This window comes from Balaenoptera acutorostrata, chromosome 6 (assembly GCF_949987535.1).
Source record: "Balaenoptera acutorostrata chromosome 6, mBalAcu1.1, whole genome shotgun sequence".
NCBI classification, from domain to species: Eukaryota; Metazoa; Chordata; class Mammalia; order Artiodactyla; family Balaenopteridae; genus Balaenoptera; species Balaenoptera acutorostrata.
In genome coordinates, this window is record NC_080069.1 from 16,088,279 (window position 1) to 16,114,487 (window position 26,209).

General features: G+C 47.0%; 1 protein-coding gene across 4 annotated transcripts in view; it reads left to right on the forward strand.

Moving 5' to 3' along the window:
• BIN3 (bridging integrator 3) overlaps nucleotides 1-26,209 on the forward strand; it is a 47,464-nt gene that overhangs the window by 9,546 nt on the left and 11,709 nt on the right. For 2 of the 4 annotated variants that reach the window (XR_449805.2, XM_007167859.2), the window contains exons 2-4: nucleotides 15,453-15,501; nucleotides 23,361-23,401; nucleotides 23,766-23,827. Coding sequence is in view for 1 of the 4 variants with exons in the window: in XM_007167859.2 (XP_007167921.1) it covers nucleotides 15,453-15,501; nucleotides 23,361-23,401; nucleotides 23,766-23,827 (152 nt within the window). In the remaining 3 variants the exon portion in view is untranslated. Of the gene's footprint in view, nucleotides 1-15,452; nucleotides 15,502-23,360; nucleotides 23,402-23,765; nucleotides 23,875-26,209 lie in introns of those variants that run through there. The other 2 variants (XM_028163000.2, XM_028163001.2) reach the window with 2 other exon arrangements.

The following is a 26,209-nucleotide window of genomic DNA, read 5'->3' on the forward strand; positions in this document are numbered from 1 at the left end:
CCAGGGAGGAGGGGGTAGGTCTTAGCTTCTGTAAGCTGTTCTTGGTAATGGAGTGGAGGACTCTCCAAAGAAGGCGGGGTTCGGGGGATCTGCTGGGGTGACCGGGGGATCCCCACCCAGCTGCCGTCTGGGCCTGCCTCTCGTCTCTGCCTCTGCAGTGGAGGGGGTGGGGAAACAAAAGATTGAGAAACCTAGCAAATCGAAAACACACAAGAGCTGGTTTTGTAAATAGACATTACCCAAGAGCAGTTTTTGGGGAAAGGTTTTCCTGAGACAGACAGGATTAGCCAACTGGCATCATGCTGCTAATAGAGATATTTACTGTTTGAAAAAGTATATTTGTAGCTTTGGAGAACATCCTGTTGACTTTTCTTTATTGTGAAAGAAAATAGAACCCTTTTTCTTCCCCCCCTTTCCCTCTGTACACATAGAACTTTTTTTTTTCTTTTTTGAGGTGGGGCACGTTGGGGGTTGGAGAAGGGTAGGGCTGAGAGAAATGTTTTCTCCATCTTGTTGCCGAGACCAAAATATCCCTCCTCCTGCCCTCTGGTGCTCATATTTATGGAATGGCAAGCAGAACAAAGTGAAGAATCCTACTCCAGGGGCCGGGAGCTCACAGCCTTCGTGATGGTTTCCAGAACGTAGAGATTCTCTGGGGAGCAAGCCCAGTCTCCTCTCTGGATCTCTACTTACCCACCCGATTCCAGGGGGAGAGCCCTGAGGAAAGCTGTGAGGAGGAGGAGGAGGAACAAGTCTGGAAGCCTGGTGAGCGCCCCCTGCCCCAGAGCCCCAGCTGTGCCAGGGCAGCACTGCTCTGAGATGCTCTGATGCTGTCAGTCTTGCCACACACTTTCCAAAGCAGCTACTTCTCCTGAGGACGTCCCTGTGCTCCTGCGGCGGCCTAGACCGCAGGATGAAATCAAGAGGTCAAGGAGAAGAAGAGGCAGAAGAGTCAGTTGACGTGCAGTTGCTTTGCTGTTTCGTCTCGCCATCTTTCACCACTTCAGTGGCAGAGAATCCGATCCCTCCATCAGGGCACCTGCCCCAGTTTTCTGGCTCTTTCTCTGGCAGAGTGGAGTACATTTGCTATTTGGCAGCCTGAGAATAAACCCAGGAGACTCTTCTCCTTTCATATTTCCTCTCAGGCTCTTGAAAATGTTTTCCCTTGACCCATACTCTGATAACTTCGCCAGGCTTTACTGCCGGTGCCAAAGACCAGCTCCATTCTCTCGGTCTCCGCTGAATTTACTTTCCCTTGACCCAGGCTGGTACTTGTAGCTGGCGATGCCTTTTTAGGTTTTATTTTACTCAGGTAAGGATTGGGAGACCAAGGACAATGATATTACCTTTCTTTGTTCTTTATGTAGCCTGATCTAAGAGTAGCTTTCTTCAGGAACCCTAAATCAGAGTATGGTATTTGATAGGGCCCCTGGGCCAATAGACTCATTTTACTCATTCATTTAATCATTCATTCCCTGCTTACTATGTGTATGAAGCCAGACTGTAAGCTCTATGAGATCATAGAATGAGTCTGCCTTATTCATCCTGATATCCCTAGAACCTCGCGTAGTGCTAGGCATGAAGGAGGCCCCTAATACATATTTACTGACTGTTCATTCAGTAAAAGGTTGAAAATAGCACTGTGCCTAGTACAGCACTTGGCAGGAGTTGCAAAAAAGCATAAAATTGAGTCCCTACCCTTGAGGTGCTTTTGTGTCATAATCAGAAAGCAAGATGTATGCACATCAAAGTTAATTAACCTGTACCTTTTACCAAGCAGAGCTCACTTCAGTAATGAAAGGATGGCTCAGTCTTAGGACATGTATTCACACGGTTCGTCACAGCACTAGGTCATAGGAGAACCAACTGGTCCACCAAATGTATGCTGAAAAGGCATTGATATAATTCAAAAATGCAGTCTTTGTATCTTTCAGTAAACTAGAAACAGAAAAATATTTCCTTACTATTAGCCTCCTAAATAAACCAGGAGCCCTCTTCATATTTTATAGTGAAAGATCAAACTTGAAGTATTCTTACTAAAGTTAGAAACATTTTTCTGCAATTTTTAGCCAATGCCGTAATACAAGACAAAAATAGGTATTAAATATTGGGGAAGAAGAGGGAAATTTTACAGTTATTTTCAAATGATATCACTGTCTACTTGGAAAACCCAATTAGTTTTTTTTTTTTTTCCCAGCCAGATTTCTTGCGCTATGTAGGTTAGGTGTATAGCTGTGGTGATTGGTTGTAGGGTAAATATTTAACACCCAGTAGCTTTCCTGTGTACTAGGAAGATGAAATGAAAAAGAGAATCCATTTATAGTATAACCAAAAATATAAAATTCCATGGAATGTACCTAAGACCATGTGTAGGGCAAAAAAATTCACAGATAAGTGTTACTTTTGGATGTTAATATTTAACTAAATAAATGTAGAGGACCTATGTGAAAAAAACTCTTAAGACTAAAGGACATAATAAAAAGACTTGAATGACTGGAAAGAAGTATTTTGGCCCTGAATGAGCAAACCTAATATTTATAAAGATGTAGGTTCTTCAAAAGTTAATCTATAAATATAATGTATTTTCAGTAATTAATATCTTGATTTGGAAGGGGAAACACAGCAGATGATTTTGAATTTCATCTTAAATATGAAAACAAAATTAAAATAGCCAAGAAATTACCTGAAAAAGAAATGTAATGAGAAGGGATTTGCTTACTAGGTATCAAGAGCTGTTATAAACCTAAATAATTAAATTCGTGTTATTGGCAAAAGAATAGACAGATCTATGATATAGAACAGAAGTATTTAATGCTGATAAAATGATTTTTCAAAGATAGATTATTTTTTTAACTCATTCATTTATTTATTTTTGCTGCGTTGGGTCTTTGTTGCTGTATGCGTGCTTTCTCTAGTTGCAGTGCGCAGGCTTCTCTCTGCGGTGGCTTCTCTTGTTGCGGAACACAGGCTCTAGGCGGGTGGGCTTCAGTAGTTGTGGCTCGCGGGCTCTAGAGCGCAGGCTCAGTAGGTGTGGCGCACAGGCTTAGTTGCTCTGTGGCATGTGGGATCTTCCCAGACCAGGGCTCAAACCCATGTCCCCTGCATTGGCAGGCGGATTCTTAACCACTGCGCCACCAGGGAAGTCCCAAAGATGGATTATTTTTTAAATCAGTTAAAACAACTGGTTAGCCATACACTCAAACTCTACATGGAGTAAAGATTTAAATATAAAAAACAAACCACTAAAATTCATATGGAAATTCAAGGGACACAGAATAGCCAAAACAATCTTGACAAAGAAGAACAAAGTTGGAGGACTCACACTTCCCAATCTCAAAACTTACTACAAAGTAACAGTAACTAAGACAATGTGGTACTAGCAATAAAGATAGATATGTAGATCAATGGAATAGAATTTAGAATCCAAAAATAAACCTTTATACTGATGGTCGGTTGATTTTTTTTTTAATTTTTTTTTTTATATTTATTTTTGGCTGTGTTGGGTCTTCGTTTCTGTGCGAGGGCTTTCTCTAGTTGCGGCAAGCGGGGGCCACTCTTCATCGCGGTGCGTGGGCCTCTCACTGTCGCGGCCTCTCTTGTTGCGGAGCACAGGCTCCAGATGCGCAGGCTCAGTAGTTGTGGCTCACGGGCCTAGTTGCTCCGTGGCATGTGGGATCTTCCCAGACCAGGGCTCGAACCCGTGTCCCCTGCATTAGCAGTCAGATTCTCAACCACTGCGCCACCAGGGAAGCCCCGGTCGGTTGATTTTTAACAAGGATGCCAGTTCAATGGAGAAGGAATAGTCTTTTCAACAAACAGTACTGGGATAACTGGATAGTCACATGCAAAAGAGTGAAGTAGGACCCTTACCTACACCATATAAAAAAATTAGAATGGATCAAAGACCTAAATATAAGAACTGAAACTATAAAACTCTAAGAAGAAAACATAAGGGTGAATCTTCATGACCTTGGATTTGTCAAAGAATTCTTAGACATGATACCAAAACCACAAACAACAAAAGAAAACATAGATTAGACTTCTTCAAAATCTAAAACTTTTATTCTTCAAAGGACACCATTAAGAAAATGAAAAAACAACTCACAAATGAGAGAAAATATTTGCAAATTATATATCTGATTAGGGACTTGTACTCAGAGTATATAAAGAACTCTTACACCTCAACAGTAAAAAAAAAAAAAAAAAAAAAAGTCAACCAATTTTTTAAAAAGGCTAATGATTTGAATAGATGTCTCTCCAGAGAAGATATACAAATGACTAATAAACACATGAAAAGATGCTCAACATCATTAATCATTAGAGAAATGCAAATCAAAGCCACAGTGATGCCCTCATACCCTCTAGAATGGCTAAAATAAAAGACACAGTGACAAGTACTGGTGAGGAGGTGGAGAAATTGGAACCTTCATGCAATGCTGGTGGGAATATAGAATGGTGCAACTACTTTGGAAAGCATTCTGGCAGTTTCTCAAAAACTTTAACCTAGATTTACCGTATGGCCCAGTAGTTTCAGCCCTAGGTATATATACCCAAGAGAAATGAAAACATATGTCCACCCAAAAACAAATGTTCATAGCAGCATTATTCATAATACAAAAAAATGGAAACAACCCAAATATCCATCTCCTGATGAATGGATAAACTAAATGTGTATTATCCATACAATGGAATATTATTCAGTGATTAAAAAGAACTGGAGCACTGATACATGCCACAACAGGGATGATCCTTGAAAACATTTTGCTAGGTGAAAGAAGCTGACACAAAAGGCCACATGTTATATAATTCCATTTATATGAAATGTCCAGAATAGGCAAATCCATGGAGACCAAAAGTGTCTTTCTACTACACTACAAAATGGTGAATGACTGCTAATAGATATGGGGTTTCCTTTTGGGTGATGAAAATGTTCTAAAATTAGCTAGTGTTGGGAATTCCCTGGCAGTCCAGTGGTTAGGACTCCGCTCTTTCACTGCCAAGGGAGCAGGTTTGATCCCTGGTCGAGGAACTAAGATCCAGCAAGCCATGCAGCATGGCCAAAAAAAATAAAATTAGTTGTAGTGATGGTTGCACAACTCTGTGAATACAGCAAAAACACCAAATTGTACACTTTAAAAGGATGAATGTTATGGTATGTGAATTACATCTCGTAAAGTTGTTATTTAAAATTAATAAATAAAGCAGTTTCTGAGTAAAGGTGACAAATTGTGGGATTTGTGAGGGAGATAAAACTAGGTGTATATAATAATATAATACATATACATCTATAATGTATAACACATTATACATTATAATGTATAATAATGTACATCTAGTTTTATCTCCCCCACAAATCCCACAAGAAGCACAGTGAGGTGATTTTTTTTTAAGTCATAAACCTACCAATTCAGGGAGAATAGAAGAGACATTGACAGCATTTGGGGATTGGAATGCAGTTACATGGGGTAACTGACTTGGCAGTTCCCAGAAAGCCAGATCGTGAACTGGCATTTAGGAAAACCAAGAACTTACATCACAGAATCCTCAAAGGTTCAGGAACTGGTGACACTAGGTACCTCTAGAAGTGGGCGGAAGCCGAACACTCAGATCAGGAGGATTGGTTGAAAGCTGCTTATGAATAAGTTGAGAGTGCTACCATCTCCTCCCCAACGCCATTTCACGGAACACTGTCCCCACCTCACCCTAGCAGAAGAATGAAGAGGCCCCACCCCTGGAGAGTGTGAAGCAGGGAGTTTCTCTACTAGGACACACAGAGGTGGATTTACTGTGTGAAACTAATAAAGCTTAAGCCTCAGGGCCCCTCACTTACATGGACCTTGTCCAGGGCCCTAGAAGGAACCCTAGCCATGTGTTCAAATGATCCTGTGTTTCTGTAAACTTTGAAAATGTATTTATACTGCACTCAGCTAAGAATATCTCTGCCTTCCTTTCCTCCTTTTTTTTTAAATTAATTATTTATTGGAGTATAGTTGATTTACAATGTTGTGTTAGTTTCTGCTGTACAGCAAAGTGAATCAGCTACACATATACATGTATCCACTCTTTTTTAGATTCTATTCCCATATAGCTCATTACAGAATATTGAGTAGAGTTCCCTGCGCTATACAATAGGTTCTTATTAGTTACCTATTTTATATATAGTAATGTGTATATGTCAATCACAATCTCCCAATTTATCCCTACCCCCCCCCCCCTTTTTCCCCTTGGTAACCATAAGGGTGTTTTCTACATCTGTGACTCAATTTCTGAATTTCTGTTTTGTAAGTAGGTTCATTTGTACCATTTTTTTAGATTCCACATATAAGCGATATCATATGATATTTGTCTTTCGCTGTCTGACTACACTCAGTATGACAATCTCTAGGTCCTTCTTTTTCTTCTTTATACTTCCCTTCATGTCAGGCAGCTTTGGAGTAGCCTAGACCCTTTTTGGGATGGGACAGGATTGGAGGGGGTTGTTGAATTGGGAGTATGCTGTTTTGACTTCAGTTTGTAAAGACATTTTTGGAAAACGTAAAACAAGTGAGAAAGTAGAGTCCTGAGTTGGAAACAAACAAAGGATACCTTTTTTGATCATCTTCAAATGTATTTTATAGCTAAGAGAAAAATTGGATAAAAGTAGAACACAAAACAAAAGTGACAAAGGTGAGAATGAAATCAATAGATATTATTCTGAAATCATGTAAAGTGTAACAAAACATTGTCACATTGTACCAAAAGCTAGTAATTCATTAAGAGAATAAGATCAGTTTTAGATAGGAGTGATGATTATCTGATGATCTAGTTAATGAAGAGGAGGAGCAAATCATATGAACATATTGCTAAAACATTTAAATTTCCAGTGGATTTAACATGAAAGACATAACAAATATAACATAAAACTCATACCCTCCTACTAGGACATCAGTAACAGACCAGTTGCTCTCATTAATTCAGAGAGCATTTAAGATTAGTCATTGTACAAGAAAATTTGAAATGTGGCCTGAAATCTTACAGTTTATTTATGAGAGAAACATGAGATTTTCCTAAATTTTACAACAATCCTAAAATTTATATTATATTTATATGTTACCAGTAAGCTGGAAAAAAAAGCTTTTCTAAACTGTCAGTAATAGGAAACAAATTTCAATCAACACTACTAGAGAAAAGGCTGAATTATCTGTCTTTTCTCTCTAAGGAAATGATTTATCAACTCTGTGTCACATGAAGAGGCAATCATAGACGATGCAGCCAAAAAAATGTGGAGAAATAAATATAAAGGTGTGTCAGGCAGATGATTAATAAAAATATTAGGTTATTTTTGATTTTCTGATGTTCATGGTATTTGTCAGCTTTTATAACTTGTAATTTATAATGCTCTTTTCTCTGTTTAAATAAACATTCACTTTCAGGCCTATTTTTATATTTGCAGTTTTGTAATCTCTTTTTTTTAAAGGGCATGCAAAATTGTGTAAGCTTCAGGCCCACAAAACCCAGATCCGCTTCAAGCACAGGTGAGGGCAGGACTTCATAGGAGGATGAGGTGGATGAATGCATGTGGAGTGCTGACACACCCTCTTACACACACACACACACACACACACACACACACACAGCCTCTTCTACTCAGCCCCCAGAACAGTGAGCTGGGCCTTTATTCCCAGTGCAAGACAGTGGAAGAATCTTCTCTAGGGAATTTTACCTCCCTTGGAGAAAAGAGGACAAACTGACATCAAGGATCCCCCACAAAACTTCTCAGCCAGATCATCCTACACAATAGACAGACATTATTCATGTACTCACAGCTTCTAGTCAGCCTTTTGGTCCCCAGTCATATATTGGAGAAGACAACCAAGAATTACCACTCATCCAAGGGACATGTTTAATATGAAAAATGGAGACTAGAACAAACAAAAAAAGCAACTTGAAGGGAAACTGAGACTATAAAGGAAGAAGAAACTTTTTTCAAAGCTATCATTAAGATTTTCAGATAAGGCATCCAAGAAATAAAAACAGGGTACCATTTTTTAAAAAAAAGGACATCCTGAAAATTAAGAAGAACTGTTGGAAATTAAAAACATGGCAGCAGAAATGAAAAACTCTTTAGAAATATTAAAAGATAAAGAAACATTGAAAAATAGAGAAATTAGAGGACCAGCCAAAGAGGGTCAGCATCAGAATTATAAGAATTTCAGAAATAAGAAACAGAGAAAATGGGTGTGGGGGGAATGGTCAATAGCAACAAAGTTTCCTTTAATCCCAGAACTAAAGATTATAAATTGCCAACTCGAAAGAGTCCTGTGTATCCCCCAGCACAATGGATAAAAACAGACCACAAGGTACGTCGTTGTGAAATTTTGCACCACGGGAGACACACATCTGACCCTCGAAGCTGGCATGAAGAAAATAAAAAGCAGGTCACATACAAAGGTTGGGAATCAGATTGGCTTCAGACTTTACCACCACAGCGGTACTGGGAAATGAGAAGCCAGTGAAGCAGTGCCTTTGAGATTCTGGAGGAAATCATGTCCAGCCTATAATTCTATACCCAGTCAAAACTAACTCGTGTGAGGATAGGATAAAAAGGGTTTGGGTTGCGCAGTCTCAAAAATGATCTCCCTCACACTTTTTCTCCACCCAGATGAGGAGTAAACCAAGAAAGGAGAAGACACGGAATCCAGGTGGAAAAGATCCTAGGAGAGAGGCAGAAAGAAGGCATCCCTGTGAGGATGGTGACAGGGGAGCCCAGAGTGGAGGCAGCCCGTCCAGACCTGAGCAGGTCCAAGGCTCCAGTAGAGACTGCTTCAGGAAGGGAAAATGATAGGACACCTGATACGCGTGAATGTATTGAGAGTAGATTTAGGCAACTGAGAGAGGATTAGGGATAAACATCTAGAAGATTAAGCATATGAAAGAAAAGGAAAAATTATTTTTAGGGAAACTTGTGCAGTGTTCTTAGTTCTGTATTGCTGTGGAACAGATTACCCCACAAATTAGTGCCTCCCAACAATAATACCAGTTTCTGATTGTCAGGAATTTGGGAGTGGCTCAGCTGGGGGTTTTGGCTTGGGAACTCCGCAGTCTCCTGAAGGTTTGGCTGAAGCTGAACAGTCTGCTGGCTGCCACATGCAGGAAGGAAAACAAACCATGTTCTGTTCCTAGTAGTGTATTTCACATTGCTCTAACCAGATCACAGTATACCTCTATTGAGAAGGCAGAGTTGCAAATGTGCCTTTGGGTAATAGGGGTGAAGACCCAAAAGAGGTGTGTGTTTTTGTTTAGTTAAATCTTCCTCTTCCAAGATAAATAGTCAATAGCTAGGGCCTAAAACCTAATCATCACAGGGTGGTAATACACGCATTTTTATTTAGAGATGCAAAGGTACGTATCAAAAACAAAACAAAACCATCCACGTTAGAAGTGCTCATCACAGGCGATTGAGTTTAGGGGAGCCTAGAACCTCATGTTTTACTTAGCAGACATTGTTGCCTTGTTAAACTATGCACATGTATAACTTTGATAAGAGCAAAACTTAGAAGGAAATCATAAAAGTAAAATGTAGGTCTAGGTGAAATTTTTCTGTGTTGGAGTGGAAGAGACAGGTCTTTCTCAGTATGACACCAAAAGAAGAAATCATAAAGGAAAAAGATTTGGGCAGTTTCACTTCATACTAATTAAAAGCCTCTGTACATTAAACACACGCATGTACAAAATGGAAAGGTAAACGTTAAGACAGGAAAAAAATCCTGGGGCTGGTGGTAAATGATTTCAATCCTTTAAAAAATGTAAACTGTTTCAGTCTGTCTCAGGGGCAATTTGGCAAGCGAATCAAAGCCTTGAACCTGCATGTATCCTTTGACCCAGCAATTCCAATACTAAGAATTTATCCTGGACTTCCCTGGTGGCACAGTGGTTAAGAATCCGTCTGCCAATGCAGGGGACATGGGTTCGAACCCTGGTCCAGGAAGATCCCACATGCCATGGAGCAACTAAGCCCATGTGCCACAACTACTGAGCCTGCGCTCTAGAGCTTGCAAGCCACAACTACTGAAGCCCGCGCACCTAGAGTACATGCTCCACAACAAGAGAAGCCACTGCAATGAGAAGCCCGCCCACTGCAATGAAGAGTAGCCCCCACCTGCCACGACTAGAGAAAGCCCGCATGCAGCAACGAAGACCCAATGCAGCAATAAATTAATTAATTAATTAATTTTTTTTAAAAAAAGAATTTATCCTGTGTGACTAATCCTTGATGTACCCAAAGATTTAGCCGTTGGTTTTTGTTTATAATAGAAAAAAAACTTGAGGCAGTTGAAATGATACATAAGCCCTGTGGGTTACAAAAAGAAAACCTAGTGATACAGTTGAGTAATGAAATACTAGGTAGCTCTTAAGAGGCTGGTGAAAACTTGTGTATTGGCATATAAAAACACTCCTGGTGGGCTTCCCTGGTGGTGCAGGGGTTAAGAGTCTGCCTGCCAGTGCAGGGGACACGGGTTCGAGCCCTGGTCCGGGAAGATCCCACATACCGCGGAGCAACTAAGCCCATGCGCCACAACTACTGAGCCTGTGCTCTAGAGCCCGCGGGCCACAACTACTGAAGCCCGTGTGCCTACAGCGTGTGCTCTGCAACAAGAGAAGCCCTGCAATGAGAAGCCCACGCACCGCAACAAAGAGTAGCCCCTGCCTGCTGCAATTAGAGGAAGACCACGCGCAGCAACGAAGACCCAATGCAGCCAAAAATAAATAAATAAAATAAATAAATTTATAAAAAAAAAAAAAAAAAAAAAACACTCCTGGTATATGTTTCCTTTATTTTTTAAAAGTTGTATAAATATGCATATGCTGTACACACTGAAATTCGGGGTATTACTTTTTCTCTGGGATTTTATGTATTTGTATCTGTGTGTGTGTGTTTGTCCTTTGTGGTTTTCCAAGTTTTCGACACTGATCAGGTGTTATTTTTATAGTCAAGGAAAAAAACTTAAGGGATTTTTTTTCTTCAGTTTATTTGAGAGATATGGAAAGTACAAAAAAGAAAACAGTAATCATATTCTCACCACCCGGAATTAACTACTAACATTTGGCATATCTGCTTCAGGTTTTTTTCTTTCTGCAAATGTTTAAAGTGTAATTAACACCAAAATATTAACCTTGGTTATCTTTTCAATATGAGACTGAGGGCTGTTTGGGGTTTTTTTCTTCTCCTTCTCTGTCTTTCTCTCTCCCTCTCTTCTCTCCCTTTTAAGCTTTCTGTACTTCTCCAGTTTTCTCTGTTGATCATGTTTTACTTTTTAAAGAGATGAACTGTAATCAACTGTAAAAGGTAGAATATTTTAAAATGCCTAATAAAGGCGTAGACATTTTGAAGAAGGTAAGCAAGGTTTGGGACTCAGAGCAGCTTTGATGAAGCCAGGAGAAGGGAAAGGTTCCCTCTGGGTGGGGTGGCCATATGTCCCAGTTGCCCTGGACTGTCCAAGTTTTATGCCTTTTGTCCTGATGAAATTATTAATGACATGTTGGCACTGAAAAATGGGCCTCCCACTTTGGGACAGGAAGTTGTTTCTAAGGCGTCTAGATTTCGGGGATAAATGAACAGCCACTTGGCTGAATCAGAGTAGTTGTACTGGGAGAATGGGAAGGGAAACTAAAAGGCGGGGTGAGACCATATTATAGAGGCGCAGTGACTGCTGGTTTAGGAAGTTCCTCGACCAGTTCTAGGGCTGGCTCAGGAAATGTACAGGGTAAGCCTGGAGCATCTCATAGTCCAGAAAACAAGGAAGTACTAAACAAAACACACACACACACACACACACACACACACACACACACGCACACACCCTGATGTGGGTATGTCAGAAAGACAGGAGCCAGCTGAAGGAGCTCCCAGTGGCCAAAGCTGGAACAGTTTGAGCAACAAAATATAGTAGGATTGGATTATAATCCATATAAAATAAATATCGATGCATTTATACTGCTGTAAGTGACTGAATAAATAAATAGAGGACAGAAATCTCCCATACAGAATCCCAAATAACTTATGCCAATACTCTGCCCGCAAAAAGGTGGAGTATTACTCCTCATTTCTTAAGTGTGGGCTGTGCCCAGTGGCTTCCTTCCAAAGGCGGGGAGGAGGGGAAGGGACCATGTAGTGGAGAATCCTGGGAAAGGCTGCTTCAGCCCAGTGACCGAGACTCACAGCAGCAGTGGGAAGTCGGGTTGATAGCTCAAACCCTCAGTAAGATGTGGCAAGAACGGCACTTCACTCCCTCCCTCCAGAACCTGTAAGGCCAGTCTAGTCGTGAGAAAAAGAGCAGGCCAGTCCCAGCTGAGGGACATTTCTATAGAGTACCTGACCAGCACTCCTTAGAACTGGCAAGGTCATCAAAACCAGGGAAAGTCTGGGAAAATATCAAGAGGAGTCTGAGGAGACTTAATGACTAAATGGAATGCGGCAACCTGGCTGGGATCCTGGAACTTAAAGGGGACGTTAGGTGAAAACTAAGGGAATCTGAATAAAGTGTAGACTTTAATATTTCAGGGTTGGTTTGCTAATTGTGACAAATATGCCATACGAATATAAGATGTTAATAATGAGGGAAACTGGGTGTGGAATATATGGAGTTAGGTACTGTCTTTACAATTGTTCTGTAAATCTAAAACTTTTCAAATCAAAAGTTACTTCTTTTTTTTTTTTTTTAAGGCATTCTTCAGGCAGGGAGATGGCTTTTGAAGAGGTGAGGTGAAAACTAATCAGAATCATATGATAAAGTTATAGGTGATTGTCAGTAGCTGCAGTGAGATTACAGAGGCCTGGTTCCTTCTACACAGTTCACATAGCCTCTCATTTGTGCAGAAGCACCCAGTTCAGCACCAGCCTCCTTCTCCTGATAACACGGTCCTCTTTCATTTCCAGTCTTTTAACAATGAACCCTTTCTAAATTCCATAGTATTTTAAGATTAGCTATTTTGACCAGATGATTTTTTTTCCTAGTTCCTTCAAATACATATGACATATCTGTGTGAAAGAGTATTAAACTCTGAGTAGTAGAGAGAAAACTGGACAAGAAATCGCAACCCTGATTGTTCTGGGTCCTGTTGTTGAATGACCCTGGGCTAGTCACTGAACCCCTCCAGATCTGCTTCCTCATCTCCAAAATGAGAGGGTTGAACTGGAAACATTTCTATGGTAACTTGCAGCTCTAAAAATACTGTGCTTCTAAATTAAGATTTAGAGAGAGGCTGTGGCACCACAAATAATGGAATCTAAGTTCCTAATTCCTTTGTAGCTAGTCTGGAGTACTAGACGCCACGTTGGAATCACTTTGAAGACGGCTCTGAGGATTCTTTAGAATGCTCGTCCTGCTCGCCACGTTCTTGGAATGGAGATTCAGTTTAGAATTCAAGTTTTAGATAAGCTGAAAGGGCTACCTAGTCCAGCTCCTTTGTTTTATAGTTTGTTTAAGAAACTAGTCAGAGGCGGAGACCAGGGTTTCTGATTCCTGGTCCAGAGCTTTTTATACGGCAACATGCTTCACACAGAGCCCGATCAGTCTTTTCGCAATGCCACCAGGACCTCGTTTGCACTGTCACCAAAATGGTCCTTGCGGGCAGTTGCTCACTGTCCAAAACCATTGTGTCAGTCAACTCGAGTCCCTGATTTAGGCAAAAGTAACTGGGGGGAGGGGGAGAGGACTAAGGCTCTCCTCTCCCCTTAACCTTTCTTCTTCAGGTCTGAGAGAGGGAAATGGCAATTTCATTTTTTCTTTCCTTTTCAATTCCATAGCTTACCTTCCCCTGGTAATTACATAGCCAGAGATTATTTGTTTACAGAAGCCATGTGACTCAGCCGGCCCCCAAAGGGTTAACGCTCCCAAATTACGGGGCTGGGTTAACAATAAACAGGATGTCCTCCAGAAATTAAATTTAAACTGCTGTGACTCAGGCTGGCCCAGCCTCTCAACCAGATCGTTGTCTGGGGTTATTATCGGTGGTTAATTATACCATTGGGCTTAGCAGCAGTGTTGGTCAGTATGGGCCAAGAGAAGCCAGGCTCGGGGAGAGGGGGGGTGTGGAGGGAGGGGCCTGGTGGAGGGGGGTGGGGGGGAAGCAGTGGCAGCGGGAGGTTTGAATGGAAGGGACCACTGGTCCTGAGCACTGGAAGGAGAGCAGTGAGAGTGGGGTCCAACCTGCACCCTCAGGGCTCTTCCCTGAGCTCATCCCAGCCAGGGAGGCTTAACTCATGCCTACCTTGGTGGGAGAAGCCTGCGTTTCTGTAGTTGTTGGGATGCACTGTGGCTTCTTTAATTCTCAGAACTGTAGGATGGTAGAATTTTCAGCGCTTGAAGGAAGCTTCTAGATTACCCAGTTTAACCCTCTTGTTTCACGGAGTAGGAAATTAAGTCCCAGCGCCCGGCAGCCTGCTCCTCAGGGGAGGAGGCGGGGTTAGCGCTCAGGATTTGACTCCTCAACCATGACCTTCCTTCCATTATGCCACGCCTTCTTCCATTTCCAAGTGGAGAACCTGAGGTGCAGGGCTTGCCAGCAAGTTCAAGGCAGACTTGAGCTGGATTCAGATTCTTCTCCAAGCTAGCTTTCTTTAGATGTTGTCAGTTCTCGCGGGAAATAACCCAGCCTGACTGGTCCTCAGTGCCCCTACAATTTGTCATCTCTCCCCAGCCCCACAAGAAGCCCTCCACAGTTTGTCTCTCTCTAGAGGAGTAGGGAAGCACCTGCTACAGGTGATAGTGGGCTTTGTGGTGTTTTGTTTTGTTTTGTTTTTAAATATTTATTTATTTATTTATGGCTGTGTTGGGTCTTCGTTTCTGTGCGAGGGCTTTCTCTAGTTGTGGCAAGCGGGAGCCACTCTTCATCGCGGTGCGCGGGCCTCTCACTATCGTGGCCTCTCTTGTTGCGGAGCACAGGCTCCAGATGCGCAGGCTCAGTAACTGTGGCTCACGGGCCTAGTTGCTCCGTGGCATGTGGGATCCTCCCAGACCAGGGCTCGAACCCGTGTCCCCTGCATTGGCAGGCGGATTCTCAACCACTGCGCCACCAGGGAAGCCCTGTGGTGTTTTTTAAAGGCATGTTTTCAAGGATGATAGCTGTCCAGGTGAGCCTGCAACCTCTGACTTCGCAGCTCCTCAAGACACAAGGTTTATAGTGACTGTTACTAGTACAGCATCTCACCTTTCCTGCCTTCACCTTTGCAATGTATGTAAACATTGCAGAGAAAGATGCTCTGGGGCACCTCCATCTGATTCTGTCCACGGGGGACCGTTCTCCTGGAGCCCAGCCTGGTTGCTGATGGTCCTAGACCCGCAGGCGCGTGGTACGAGTCCCGGGAGTGAGGCACTCCTTCCAGCGGGGAAGTGGCCATACCTCATCAAGTCTTTTCAGCCACATCCTTCCCCATTTCTCCTAACCTTCCTCTTTGACTCTTTGTCTTACAGGATTCCTTTCAAGATTGGGCAGCCCAAGAAACAGATTGTCCCCAAAACAGTGAGTAACCACTTCTTTCACTCCGAGACTCACGTGGCCTTTGTGTAGAACCGGAGCTTTGACTCAGTGCGTCGTGGGGCCGGGGAGGCAGAACCCAGGCCTTATTATTCCCAGGCGTGCTGCTCTAGAACCTCACACAGGCGGGGGCTTATAGGGCCCTCCTATCCTGGGACACTTTCCTCCCTCAGGGCAGCCTGGGCCCCTCCCCTTCCTTGGGCGGTGGAAGAGGTGGGTTACAAAGTGAGGACAGACACCCTGCTTCTGAGCAGCCCAGCAACGGGGTCTGGCGTGACAGTCTGCACTTTCCTGGAAGGGTTCCTGAGACATAGGCTCCCACCAAGGACACGTCCCACGCCTCTATCTCCCACCCCCTCAGGCTGCGTAAAAGGCCAGAAAGCCTCCCTGGGGTGTCCAGGTCCCCTTCTCTCTGCTGCTACGTTCATTCTTAGGCAGGACCCGGAGCCATTCACTGGGAGGGCATGATTGAATCCTACCCCTTTGTAAGTCCACAGTTTTTATCTCTATTTTATCGCCACAATGGAAGAGGAGGAGAATCTAGATTCTCAGAAAATTAGAACTGTGGGACTTCCCTGACGGTCCAATGGTTAGGACTCCACTCTTTCCACCGCAGAGGGCCCAGGTTCGATCCCTTGTTGGGGAACTAAGATCCTGCAAGCCACGCAGTGTGGCCAAAAAAAAACAGAACTGGAAGCCACGCAGTGTGGCCAAAAAAAACAGAACTGGAAGCCCTTAGAGATCATCCAGTCCAACCTTCTGAGTTTTCCTGATGAGGAAACCAAGGCCCGTGGAGTTGCTGGGACTTTCTAAGGTCATAAACCTAATTCCGACGGAGCTGGAATTAGAACTCAAGTTCGAGGCTCCGTTTCGTACACTTTCCATAGCTTCACGCGAGCTCACTCGGGCTGTGAAGATCTCCTGAGGTTTTGGAATTCTAGTCAAGAATGGCCTCTCCGGGCTTCCCTGGTGGCGCAGTGGTTGAGAATCTGCCTGCTAATGCAGGGGACACGGGTTCGAGCCCTGGTCTGGGAAGATCCCACATGCCGCGGAGCGGCTGGGCCCGTGAGCCACAATTGCTGAGCCTGCGCGTCTGGAGCCTGTGCCCCGCGACGGGAGGGGCCGCGATAGAGAAAGGCCCGCGCACCGCGATGAAGAGCGGTCCCCGCACCGCGATGAAGAGCGGTCCCCGCACCGCGATGAAGAGTGGCCCCCGCTTGCCGCAACTGGAGAAAGCCCTCGCACGAACCGAAGACCCAACACAGCCAAAAATAAATAAATAAATAAATAAATAAGAAAATCCTTTAAAAAAAAAAAAAAAAAGAATGGCCTCTCCACAGGACTTCCCTGGTGGCGCAGGGGTTAAGAATCCGTCTGCCAATGCAGGGGACACGGGTTCGAGCCCTGGTCCGGGAAGATCCCACGTGCCGCGGAGCAGCTAAGCCCAGGTGCCACAACAACTGAGCCTGCGCTCTAGAGCCCACAAGCCACAACTACTGAGCCCGAGTGCCACAACTACTGAGTCTGCGTGCCTAGAGCCCGTGCTCCACAACAAGAGAGGTCACTGCAGTGAGAAGCCCACTCACTGCAACGAAGAGTAGCCCCTGCCTGCCGCAACTAGAGAAAGCCCATGTGCAGCAACGAAGACCCAACGCAGCCAAAAATTAATTAATTAATTAATTAATTAGAAAAAAAAGAATGGCCTCTCCAACCCCTCACCCACCAATGTGGGTGAGGCTCTTGAGGGTTTAACGTGAGAGACTGTATCTGAAAGCTTAGCACTGTCAGCCTGCTGGAGGCCCTGGCCTGTCATCCCGGCCGCTTATGAGACAGTTCTTGTCTTATAACCTTGTCCCTCCTTAGCTCCAGACTCTGAACTGGGTTTGGCGGGAGGGGAAGTGCAGCACGCATCTGAGCACTGGCTCCATCTTTGGGAAATCCAAAGTTAGGTCACTTAAAAGGAAATGGGTCCACGTTCAAAGGGCCCTCCCTTTTTTTCAAGCAAAGGCAGGCCAAGGACAGACTCAGAGTTTACCTCCCATGCAGAGGCTGACCAGCTGTGGAGGCTCTCAGCTGAAGCACGAAGAATCTGGATGTGCTCCAGCCAGCTACAGGAAGTGGGAAGGTGTGGCTTTGAGTCTCCAGAGTTTAATCCAGGGCAGATCTGAAAGGGAAGTGGTTTCGAGAAGGGTCTTTTATTCCCAGCACTCACTACCAAAAAACAAACAAACAAACAAAAATTTCTCCTAACACTCCAACCTTGATGGAAATAGCCTTTGTTCTCCATGGAAAAGTATAGGGTAGCATGCAGTTTCTAGCTTCCTTGCCAGAATTTGTTGTTGGAAAGGTCTCTAGGTCTTTTACTCTGAGGGGTGGCCAGGACTCCCCGGAGGAAGGGCAGATGGACAATCTCAGTGCCTGTGGATGGGCTCGTGGCCTCCCTCTTCCCTTCCTGGTGTCCATCGTGTTTGGGATGGAATTGTAGCCCTCTAACACCTGGCATCAGCTCCTCCAGACAGACTGGGCATCAAGGAATGGTTAAGAAACTGGATTTGGAAGGTTCCCTGCCTGGATTCCCATCCTAGCCCTGCCACGTGTTGTCTGTGACCTTTAGCAAGTTCCTTACCCTCCCTGAGCCCTCATTTTCTCCTTTGTGAAGTGAGGATGATACTAGCTCCTATGTCATTGATGTAAATATTATGCGTCTTACATGAGATAATGCATATGAAGCACTTAGCACAGTGCCTGGCACGTAGTGAGCCCTCAGTAAATATTAACTGCATTATGAGAAGATAGCTGATTTGACTCTTAATAAACCACCAAGGACCCAGCCTGTCCCAAGCAGCTGGATTCCCCAGTACAATGAAATGGTAGGCTGGGCCTTTGATCTCTCACGAGGAATAGAGTCCTTTGCTTCCTCAACTCCGCAGAGGCACTGAAGTCTATGTAGCAAGACCCTGCCTCTTCGGAGTCTCGCTACCCTCCCCGCCACAAGCCCCCTCCTGGCCCCCAAACAGGCCGAGGCTGTGCAGTTGTCTCAGCATCTCTGGCAGCTGCCCCCGAACATGGGTGACACACTCTACTTTTCCTGTCCAGGCACTCCCGGGGAGGGGAGCAGATGCGGCTGCCTGGGTTATTGGAAGTCGTGGCACCCCTGTCATGGGAAGAAAAGCTCTTGTTATCTTCAGGGAGTTTCAGGAGGTTTCTGGCTCAAGGCACCCAACCGTCAGACACAAAGAAAGCATTGTGCGTTTGCCCTCCCCATTCTGCTGTGCCCAGGTTATTAACACAGATTCCAGTATTGTCAAGGCTTTGGCTGGAAGGGCGTGTTCTCTGCAGGGGCTGGCCACTGGGGCTGAAATGGAAGGACAGACACTCCCCCACTTCCCTGTCCTAACCTTCTGCTTAGCCCCCTCCCGCTGCCCCAGCTCATAAAGGAGCTGGAGCATCTTGGTACGGCAAAGAGAAGCTGCACCTCCCTCTGCAGCAGGGATGATGGAAGACTTCTCATATTGAAGCAAGGGTTTCCCTGGGTCTCGCACACACCTAGATTCCCAGCTAGGCAGGCGCTCTGGAAGGTCAAGGCAGATGGGAGTCCCGGCAGGTCGCGCCTTCACTTGAGAAGGGTTTTCATGTGCAAAGTGGAGGGACCCTTTGTAACAAACCAAAGGCAGGCCGCTCTCCACCCGGAGCCGCCCTGGAAGAGGAGCTTCTCAGAAGGCACAGGGCTCGCTCTGCCTCAGATCCGATCTGGCTCAGTTTAGCCCCGGGAGTAGAGCCTGGCCCTGCCTGCTGGCCTCCCTCTTCCCTTCACCATGAGTGTGAGTGGGTGGGAACTCAGCCCACTATTCACTTAACAACCACCGAGCTCCTGCCATGTGGCAGCCTGACCTAGGCCCTGGGGACAAGCTGTGAGCAGCACGGCCCCGCCTGCCACCCTGAGCCTCCGAGAATGCAGGGGTTGCTGAGGCAGTCTCGGTGCTTGATCCTCCCTGCACTGACCTCGCCAGCCTGACCCAGCCCACCCTGACCTGCTGACAGTCGTGCACATGTGTTTACACTTGCATTGTTGACTGGGGTCCAGTTGCCTTTTTGGCAAAGGCATCAAGCATCCAAAGATGTTCAGATCTTTTGTATTTGGCTCCTTCCCTCTGCACGGATATACCTTGGAATGAGGCTCCAGTGTGTCCCTTGATCCCCTCAGCCGTTGTCTGAGGGCCTAGAATCCCGGTGCTGTGCCTCGCAGATCTTTCCCCTGGGGAGGAGAGAGACCTCAGGAGCAGTGAGCTATGGAAGCAACCCCAGCTGGCTACCGACAAAAGAGGTGAAGCGTTCTTGACCTTCTCTTAGGCTGTCAGATGGCCTTGAGCTGGGAGAGCAGAAGACTCAAGCTCCCACCCCGACACACTTCTCCGCTTCCAGCGTGAGACCCCGAGTTTCTCCTCAGCCAGTTGGAAACCTGCGGTCCTTCTCTGTGCAAGTCCCAACAGTGGCAGCCCGGGAGACCAGGTGTTCCCTGACATCCCACACAGCACGCTGGGGATTGCGCAAGAGAGCGAGGGGAGCCTGGCCCTCGCCTCCCCTCTCGCCCACCCCCCACCAGGGCACCTGCCCTCTGCTCTTGGTCTTCAGGAGAGCTGGACCCCAGCCAAGGCATCCTTAATTTCAACTTCATCTTTTCGGCAGAAAAAATACTTGTGCGACGTAAAGACTCAGCTCAGCTGTCACATCCTACAAAGTAAGAAAGGAGACGTGTCCAGCGGAGGGAGGCCCCTCTGTGGCCCCAGGCACAGGGCCCAGGCTTTACCCCACCTGCCAGCTGACCGAGTGCTCTGTGCCAGAGGGTCACAGACCGGTCTGCCTCCTCAGACCCCCGGTCCCCTCACCACCCCAGTGGAGGGGAGCAGGGAGACCCCGTGTGTAAGCCGGGCGCTGTGCTCTGTGCTCCACACATACTGCTCGTTAATCCTGCAAACAAGCCAGCGAGGCTGATGCTGGCCCACTGCCTCGTCAGCCACCTGAAATTCCCATGGGCTGAGACCAAGTGAAACTATCCCATTTTATTAGGAAAGAAACCGAGGCTCAAAATGTTGGAAATGTTTCTAAAGCTCCTCATCTAGTATCAGAGTTCATGTCTTCTGTCTGCTCGCTCCCCTGCACCACCTTCCCCCGGGCGCTGTTGGAAAAAGGACTAGACTAACTTCAGTGCGGACTCCAAAGGGCAGGGCGAGGCCCATTTGCTCCAGAACAAATCTCCCATCCGCCGGCGCACCAGCAGCTGTTCAGACCTTCAGCTAAGACTCTGATTCCTGTCCAGCTACAAATCCCCCGACTTACGTAGCACTTTAAACTTTTATCAGGCACATGCACTTTAGCGGGAGTGAATTATGAATTTTTTCTTGAGAGAATCTTTTGGTGGGTCATACAAAAGGTGAGGATAAAAATGTTGGGTTCCCAGATGGAGAAAGAGTGGGTCTGTTGAAAAGAGAGGAAAAGACTGTAGGGCAGGAGGCTAGGGCACCAGTGATTGATTGATTGATTGATTTAGCTGCACCACATGGCTTTGGGATCTCAGTTCCCGGACCAGGGATTGAACCCGGGCCCTTGTCAGTGAGAATGCGGAGTCCTAACCACTGGACTGCCAGGGAATTCCCAGTGATGAATTTTACTTCACAACTTTGTGGAAGGTCCCAGATGTTAGGATCATAATGTAAGGGGAAGACCATGTGTTTCTGCTTCTAAGTTTTACAGTTCAAATGAGGAAGGCGAGCCATCTCCATGCAAGAGAGCCCTGTTGTCAAGCCCTGAGGTCGGATGCTAAGTAGGGCCTCTGCGTCAGGCCTCACTGGGCCCTTCCTTGCCCTCCATGGGGCTCCCCACAGCCCCCTGTCACGTGTGTGTTTTTTCTTTTGATCTCCCGACCAGGGCCTGTGTCTGTTTTGGGGTTTTTTTTAATTATTTATTTTTGGCTGTGTTAGGTCTTCATTGCCGCACGCAGGCTTTCTCTAGTTGCGGCAAGCGGGGGCTACTCTTCGTTGCGGTGCGCGGGCTTCTCATTGTGGTGGCTTCCCTTGTTGTGGAGCACGGGCTCTAGGTGCGCAGGCTTCAGTAGGTGTGGCACGTGGGCTCAGTAGTTGTGGCTCGCGGGCTCTAGAGCACAGGCTCAGTAGTTGTGGCGCACGGGCTTAGTTGCTTCGAGGCACCTGGGATCTTCCCGGACCAGGGCTCAAACCTGTGTCCCCTGCATTGGCAGGCGGACTCGCAACCACTGTGCCACCAGGGAAGCCCCCATGTCTGTTTTTTTCACCAGTGTATCCCTGGCACCTGGCAGAATGCATTACACTTAATCGGTGCTCAATAAATGTTTGTGGGATTAATGAATGCAGTTAAAAAAAAAAAAAAAAAGGCCTGGATTAAGAGTCTGAATTCTAGCCCTGCTTTGCCACACACTAGCTCTGTGTCCTGATGTAAATCACCTCCCCCCTCTGGGTGGCATTCTCATTTATCTCGTGAAATAATTGGCCTGAATAATGTTCTGCCAGTCTACGACTGTCAAATTTACCTTAATCCAAACCTGGAGCACGAGGCCAGTGGGGTTTTAGAAGACTCCTGGTGAGGCGCAGCGGGACTTTGGTGATCACTGCAGATTCACACTCCTTCACCTCCAGCCTGTGATAGTCAGGATTCACGGCTCTGCCTGGCGGGAGTCTCGGGGCAGCCGCCAGGAAGGTGCTCTCATAGGTCATGGCTTTCGTTCATCAGCCAGAGCTTTTCCCCCTTAGGTAGAATGACGGTAAAGGGCACAGGCCTGGGAGCCAGACCGCCTGGCCCGTGTTCAGACCCCAGGCCAGCCGCTTACTAGTGGTGTGACCTTGCTCAGGTGACTCCCCCTCTGTCCCAGTGACCTCAGTGCAGTGAAGGCCGTCAGTGCACCTGCCTGCCAGGTGAGTGATGGAGGAGAAGCCGGTCATGGGAGCGTGTGGTGCCTCAACGAGCCATGCAGGGAGCTGCTCGGCCTCCTTGGAAGAGGACAAAGCAGAGGCGGGGCTCCGTCTTCCTATCGGCCCTCAGACATCAGGACTCCACAGACCACTCTCCTGAGACCGTTGCCTGGGCCCCACTTTACAGATGGGGAGATTCAGGCTCTAGAAGTGCAAGTGACTTTTCTGACTTCCCTGCCCTGTAGGCCGAAGAACTGGGGTCAGGGCGCATACCCACTCGGTCTAAATATCAGGGAAATCTGATAACTCATCCAGAATTTAGAGAGCCTTGCCTGAGTCAATAATAATATCTGTGATGGCTGCATCCCAGCACACAGAGCGGGGATACCTGGTCTTTCTTGATCCACCCTGAACATAGCAGGTTCTGGACCTGTGAGGAAACCAGGACCAGGAGGGGAGGTGACCCGTTCCAGCCCCAGAGCTGCTGAGCGGCAGGGACAGGACTGGACTCCAACCTGCCTGCTTTCCTCCGTGCCCTGCCTCTTCCCCAGTGATGAGTTTCCATCACACTCTGAGCCCCTTACCCGGACCCCGCAGGGGAGGGGAGGGAGCACAGCCCAGCCTCGCTTCCTGCGGTGAAAGAACAGAGCCAGGATCTGCTGGTACCTGCCTGGCTGGCCCGTCTGGGAGGGGCGTCCTTTGACCTAAATGAAACACTTAATTAATTTGGGAATACAGGGCTTCTGTGTCATGAACGGTGTGCTGGCGCCTGTGTGGACTGATGGTGGTGTTTTCTGCAGAAGGGGGGACGGGGGGGGGGGCGGGGAGGGAGTTCCGTAGGTGACAGGTTTTCTCCAGCCTGCCGTCATTCCTCCAGTGACTGAGTTATCGCTTCCCTTACAGGTGGAAAGAGACTTTGAAAGGGAGTATGGAAAACTCCAGCAGTGAGTGTCAACCCCCAGAAGGGAGGGCAGGGAGGGGGCTGCTCCGAGAAGGAAAAGAGCCCCCTTCCCCGGGCTGCCTCGTCCGCTCACCCTGGGAGCCGAGGGCAGCTCCGCTCACCACCTGCCAGAGATTCTCCCCCGGGGTGGTGGCTCTGTGACAGTCGTGAACTCGTAGCCTTTGGGTGCCTCGCGCCAGCTCGCGGTGGCCCTTCAGCCAGTGGGGACGTCCGCGCAGAGCAGGCCCTTCCTCCTCCTGGCAGGCGACCTGAGTGTCGCGTGGGGCTCGGCTCAGGGGGACGGGCAGAACGGGGGCAGAAGCAGGTGGGTGATGCCAGGTCCCCAGGCCCGTGCCCCTGCCTTGCAGGCTGGAGGAGCAGACCAAGCGGCTGCAGAAGGACATGAAGAAGAGCACCGACGCCGACCTGGGTAGGCGGCCCGTCCCCGTGCCCGGCCTGGACGGGGGAGGGGCAGAGGTGGGCGCCCTCCTCGCTCAGTCCCTTTTGGCTCAGAAGGAAGTGCCCTTAGTAGGCGCCCCGCAGATGTCCCTGAGAAGCGGCTTGAGGTCGCCCTTCGCTTAGCAGATCACCACTCCCTGCTTTCCCTGGGGCAGCAGCAGCCACCGCTGGCGGGTGGAGGGCCGCTCCCGTGGTCTGCGCCCCGGAGCCTCCCGCCACTGCTCCTCCAGAGGACGGCGGGGGCGGGGGGGGGCGGGTTCTGGCCACGACCGCCCCTGCTTCTGACCCCGGCGTCTCCAGACTGTGTGTAGCAAGCCACGGGTCTGATTTTCAGTCTGTCCGTTATTTGTTTTGTGGTGAGTTCTGAGTTGCCTGGATTCCATCTTTCGTTGTGGCTCCCCACTGTCTTCCTAGTAGGGAAATGCTGTGGCCTGTGCTTCTGTTCCTTCCTGCTTCTCCACACAGCTGCACTCTCAGAGCGTGAACGGAAGGGACAGAACGTCAGGGATCCATGAACTGGAGTCTGGCTGTAGAGAGTGTAGGTTTTTAACAAGGAAATCAGGACAAACGGGTGACCCCTGGCACCTAGGATTTCTGGTCGCTGCTGTCCCGAGTCAGAAGTGGAGTCTGGGCAGCGGAAGCCCTCCTGAAACAGTGGTGCCCTCGCCCATCCCAAAGCCTGCATCCCCCCGTCCAGGCCAGAGAGCCTCGCACACTGTTGGCTGGTGCATCAGAGTCAGTGAGGGCCCGCTGCAGTGTGGGTCGCCCGGCCCACCCCGAGACTCTCTGATTCATCAGGTCTGGGTGAGGCTTGGGGACCCCACTTTGAGAACCACTGCTCCACACAGTCGGGGGGGATCAAATTATACCTTTCCTGGTCTTGGAAACTCCTGAGCTGCTGCCTGGACAGGATCTCACATCCAAAGCTGTGGGTCCAAAATAAGATCCAGTAGGCATGACCAGACCCTGCCAGGTCCTTGTCGACCCCTGCACTCCCAGGTTGTGTTAGGGCTCTAGAGACCCACGTGGGGTCCAAGACTCTTGGGCTCCCTAAGGTACGAAGCCCGCCAGCCTCCTGGTTTGTGCTGGTCTGACCATGCCCCTCCCCTGTCCCTGTAGAGGTAGAACAGGGATGTGAGCTGCTCTAGAGGAGAGTGGAGGCCACAGCGCCCTGCTCTGTTCGCGCAGGCCGGTGATGTCTCGGGGTGGGGCTCCCGGACGAAGGGCCGCCCCGCAGACACTCGCCGTTCATTGACTTCAGATGGTTCTAGCAAAGAGACATCGGCGTGAAGATGTGGAGGCGTTAGGAAAGAAAAGGAAAATTGGGAAGAAAGTCTTCCCTCCCAACCCCTGACTTTTGGGGGGTTTTCCCTCAACTACTAAAAAAAGAAATTAGGGGAAGAAATTTTTCAAAAACATTTCCAGTTTTGTCCTTGTTTTCTATCTTTTAATTATGCAGTCTGTGACCGTTTCATAATCCAGTCAAATTACATGTGAGTTTGCTCCTAAGCCTACAAAGTCACTTTACTTTTTTTTAAGAGGGTTTTTCCCTCCGTTGCTTCAACATCTCTGGGAAGTTTACATTTCCAGTCTTCTCTCATATTTTTCCCTCTTGCTAGGGGACTGCAGCACACCCCCAGATTCAAGAGAAATCAAGGTATACAACACTTAGCAGTGTGCTCTGGTTTCACTGGCAGCATTTTTTTTTTTTCTTCACGGTTTATGCAATAATGGCATGTCTTACAGTTAATAGCATCTTAAATTTAATGACATAAAATAATAAGAAATAGATCAAAAACACATTTTCCTGTGAGCCCCTGAAACTGGTACAGACACTGTGGGGCACACAAGGCCCTTCTCCACCCTTTCCTGCCCCTCTAGGATTTCGTTTGTTGGTAATGGAGGCCTGAAAACTCTCATGGGACCAAGAACTCCAAAGCTGCCAACAGGTTGCCTCGCCACACCAAATCCGGCCTAGCTTTGTCAATAAAGTTTTATTGGAACACACCCATTCTTTGGGTGTCATCTGTGGCAAAGCTGAGTTATTGAAAGCCTAAAATCTTGTCTCTAGCTGTACAGTAGGTTTGCCTCTCTGGTGTAGATACCATGTTACTCTTTCTGTGAGGGAGCCCCAAACCAAGCTTCACGTCCAAACCGCCTGGAGAATTTTTTTTTTTTTTAATGCATATTCCTGGATTCTAGGCTTACTGAAATAAATCTTTGGAGCTAGAAATAATGTATTCCTTACAGCTTCCCACCCAGATGATTCTGTTATAATCCAGAGTTTGGAAAATAAGTCATGGCAACAGGTAAATCTGCTCAAAAGAATTACCCAGAGCAGCATCAGAAATGC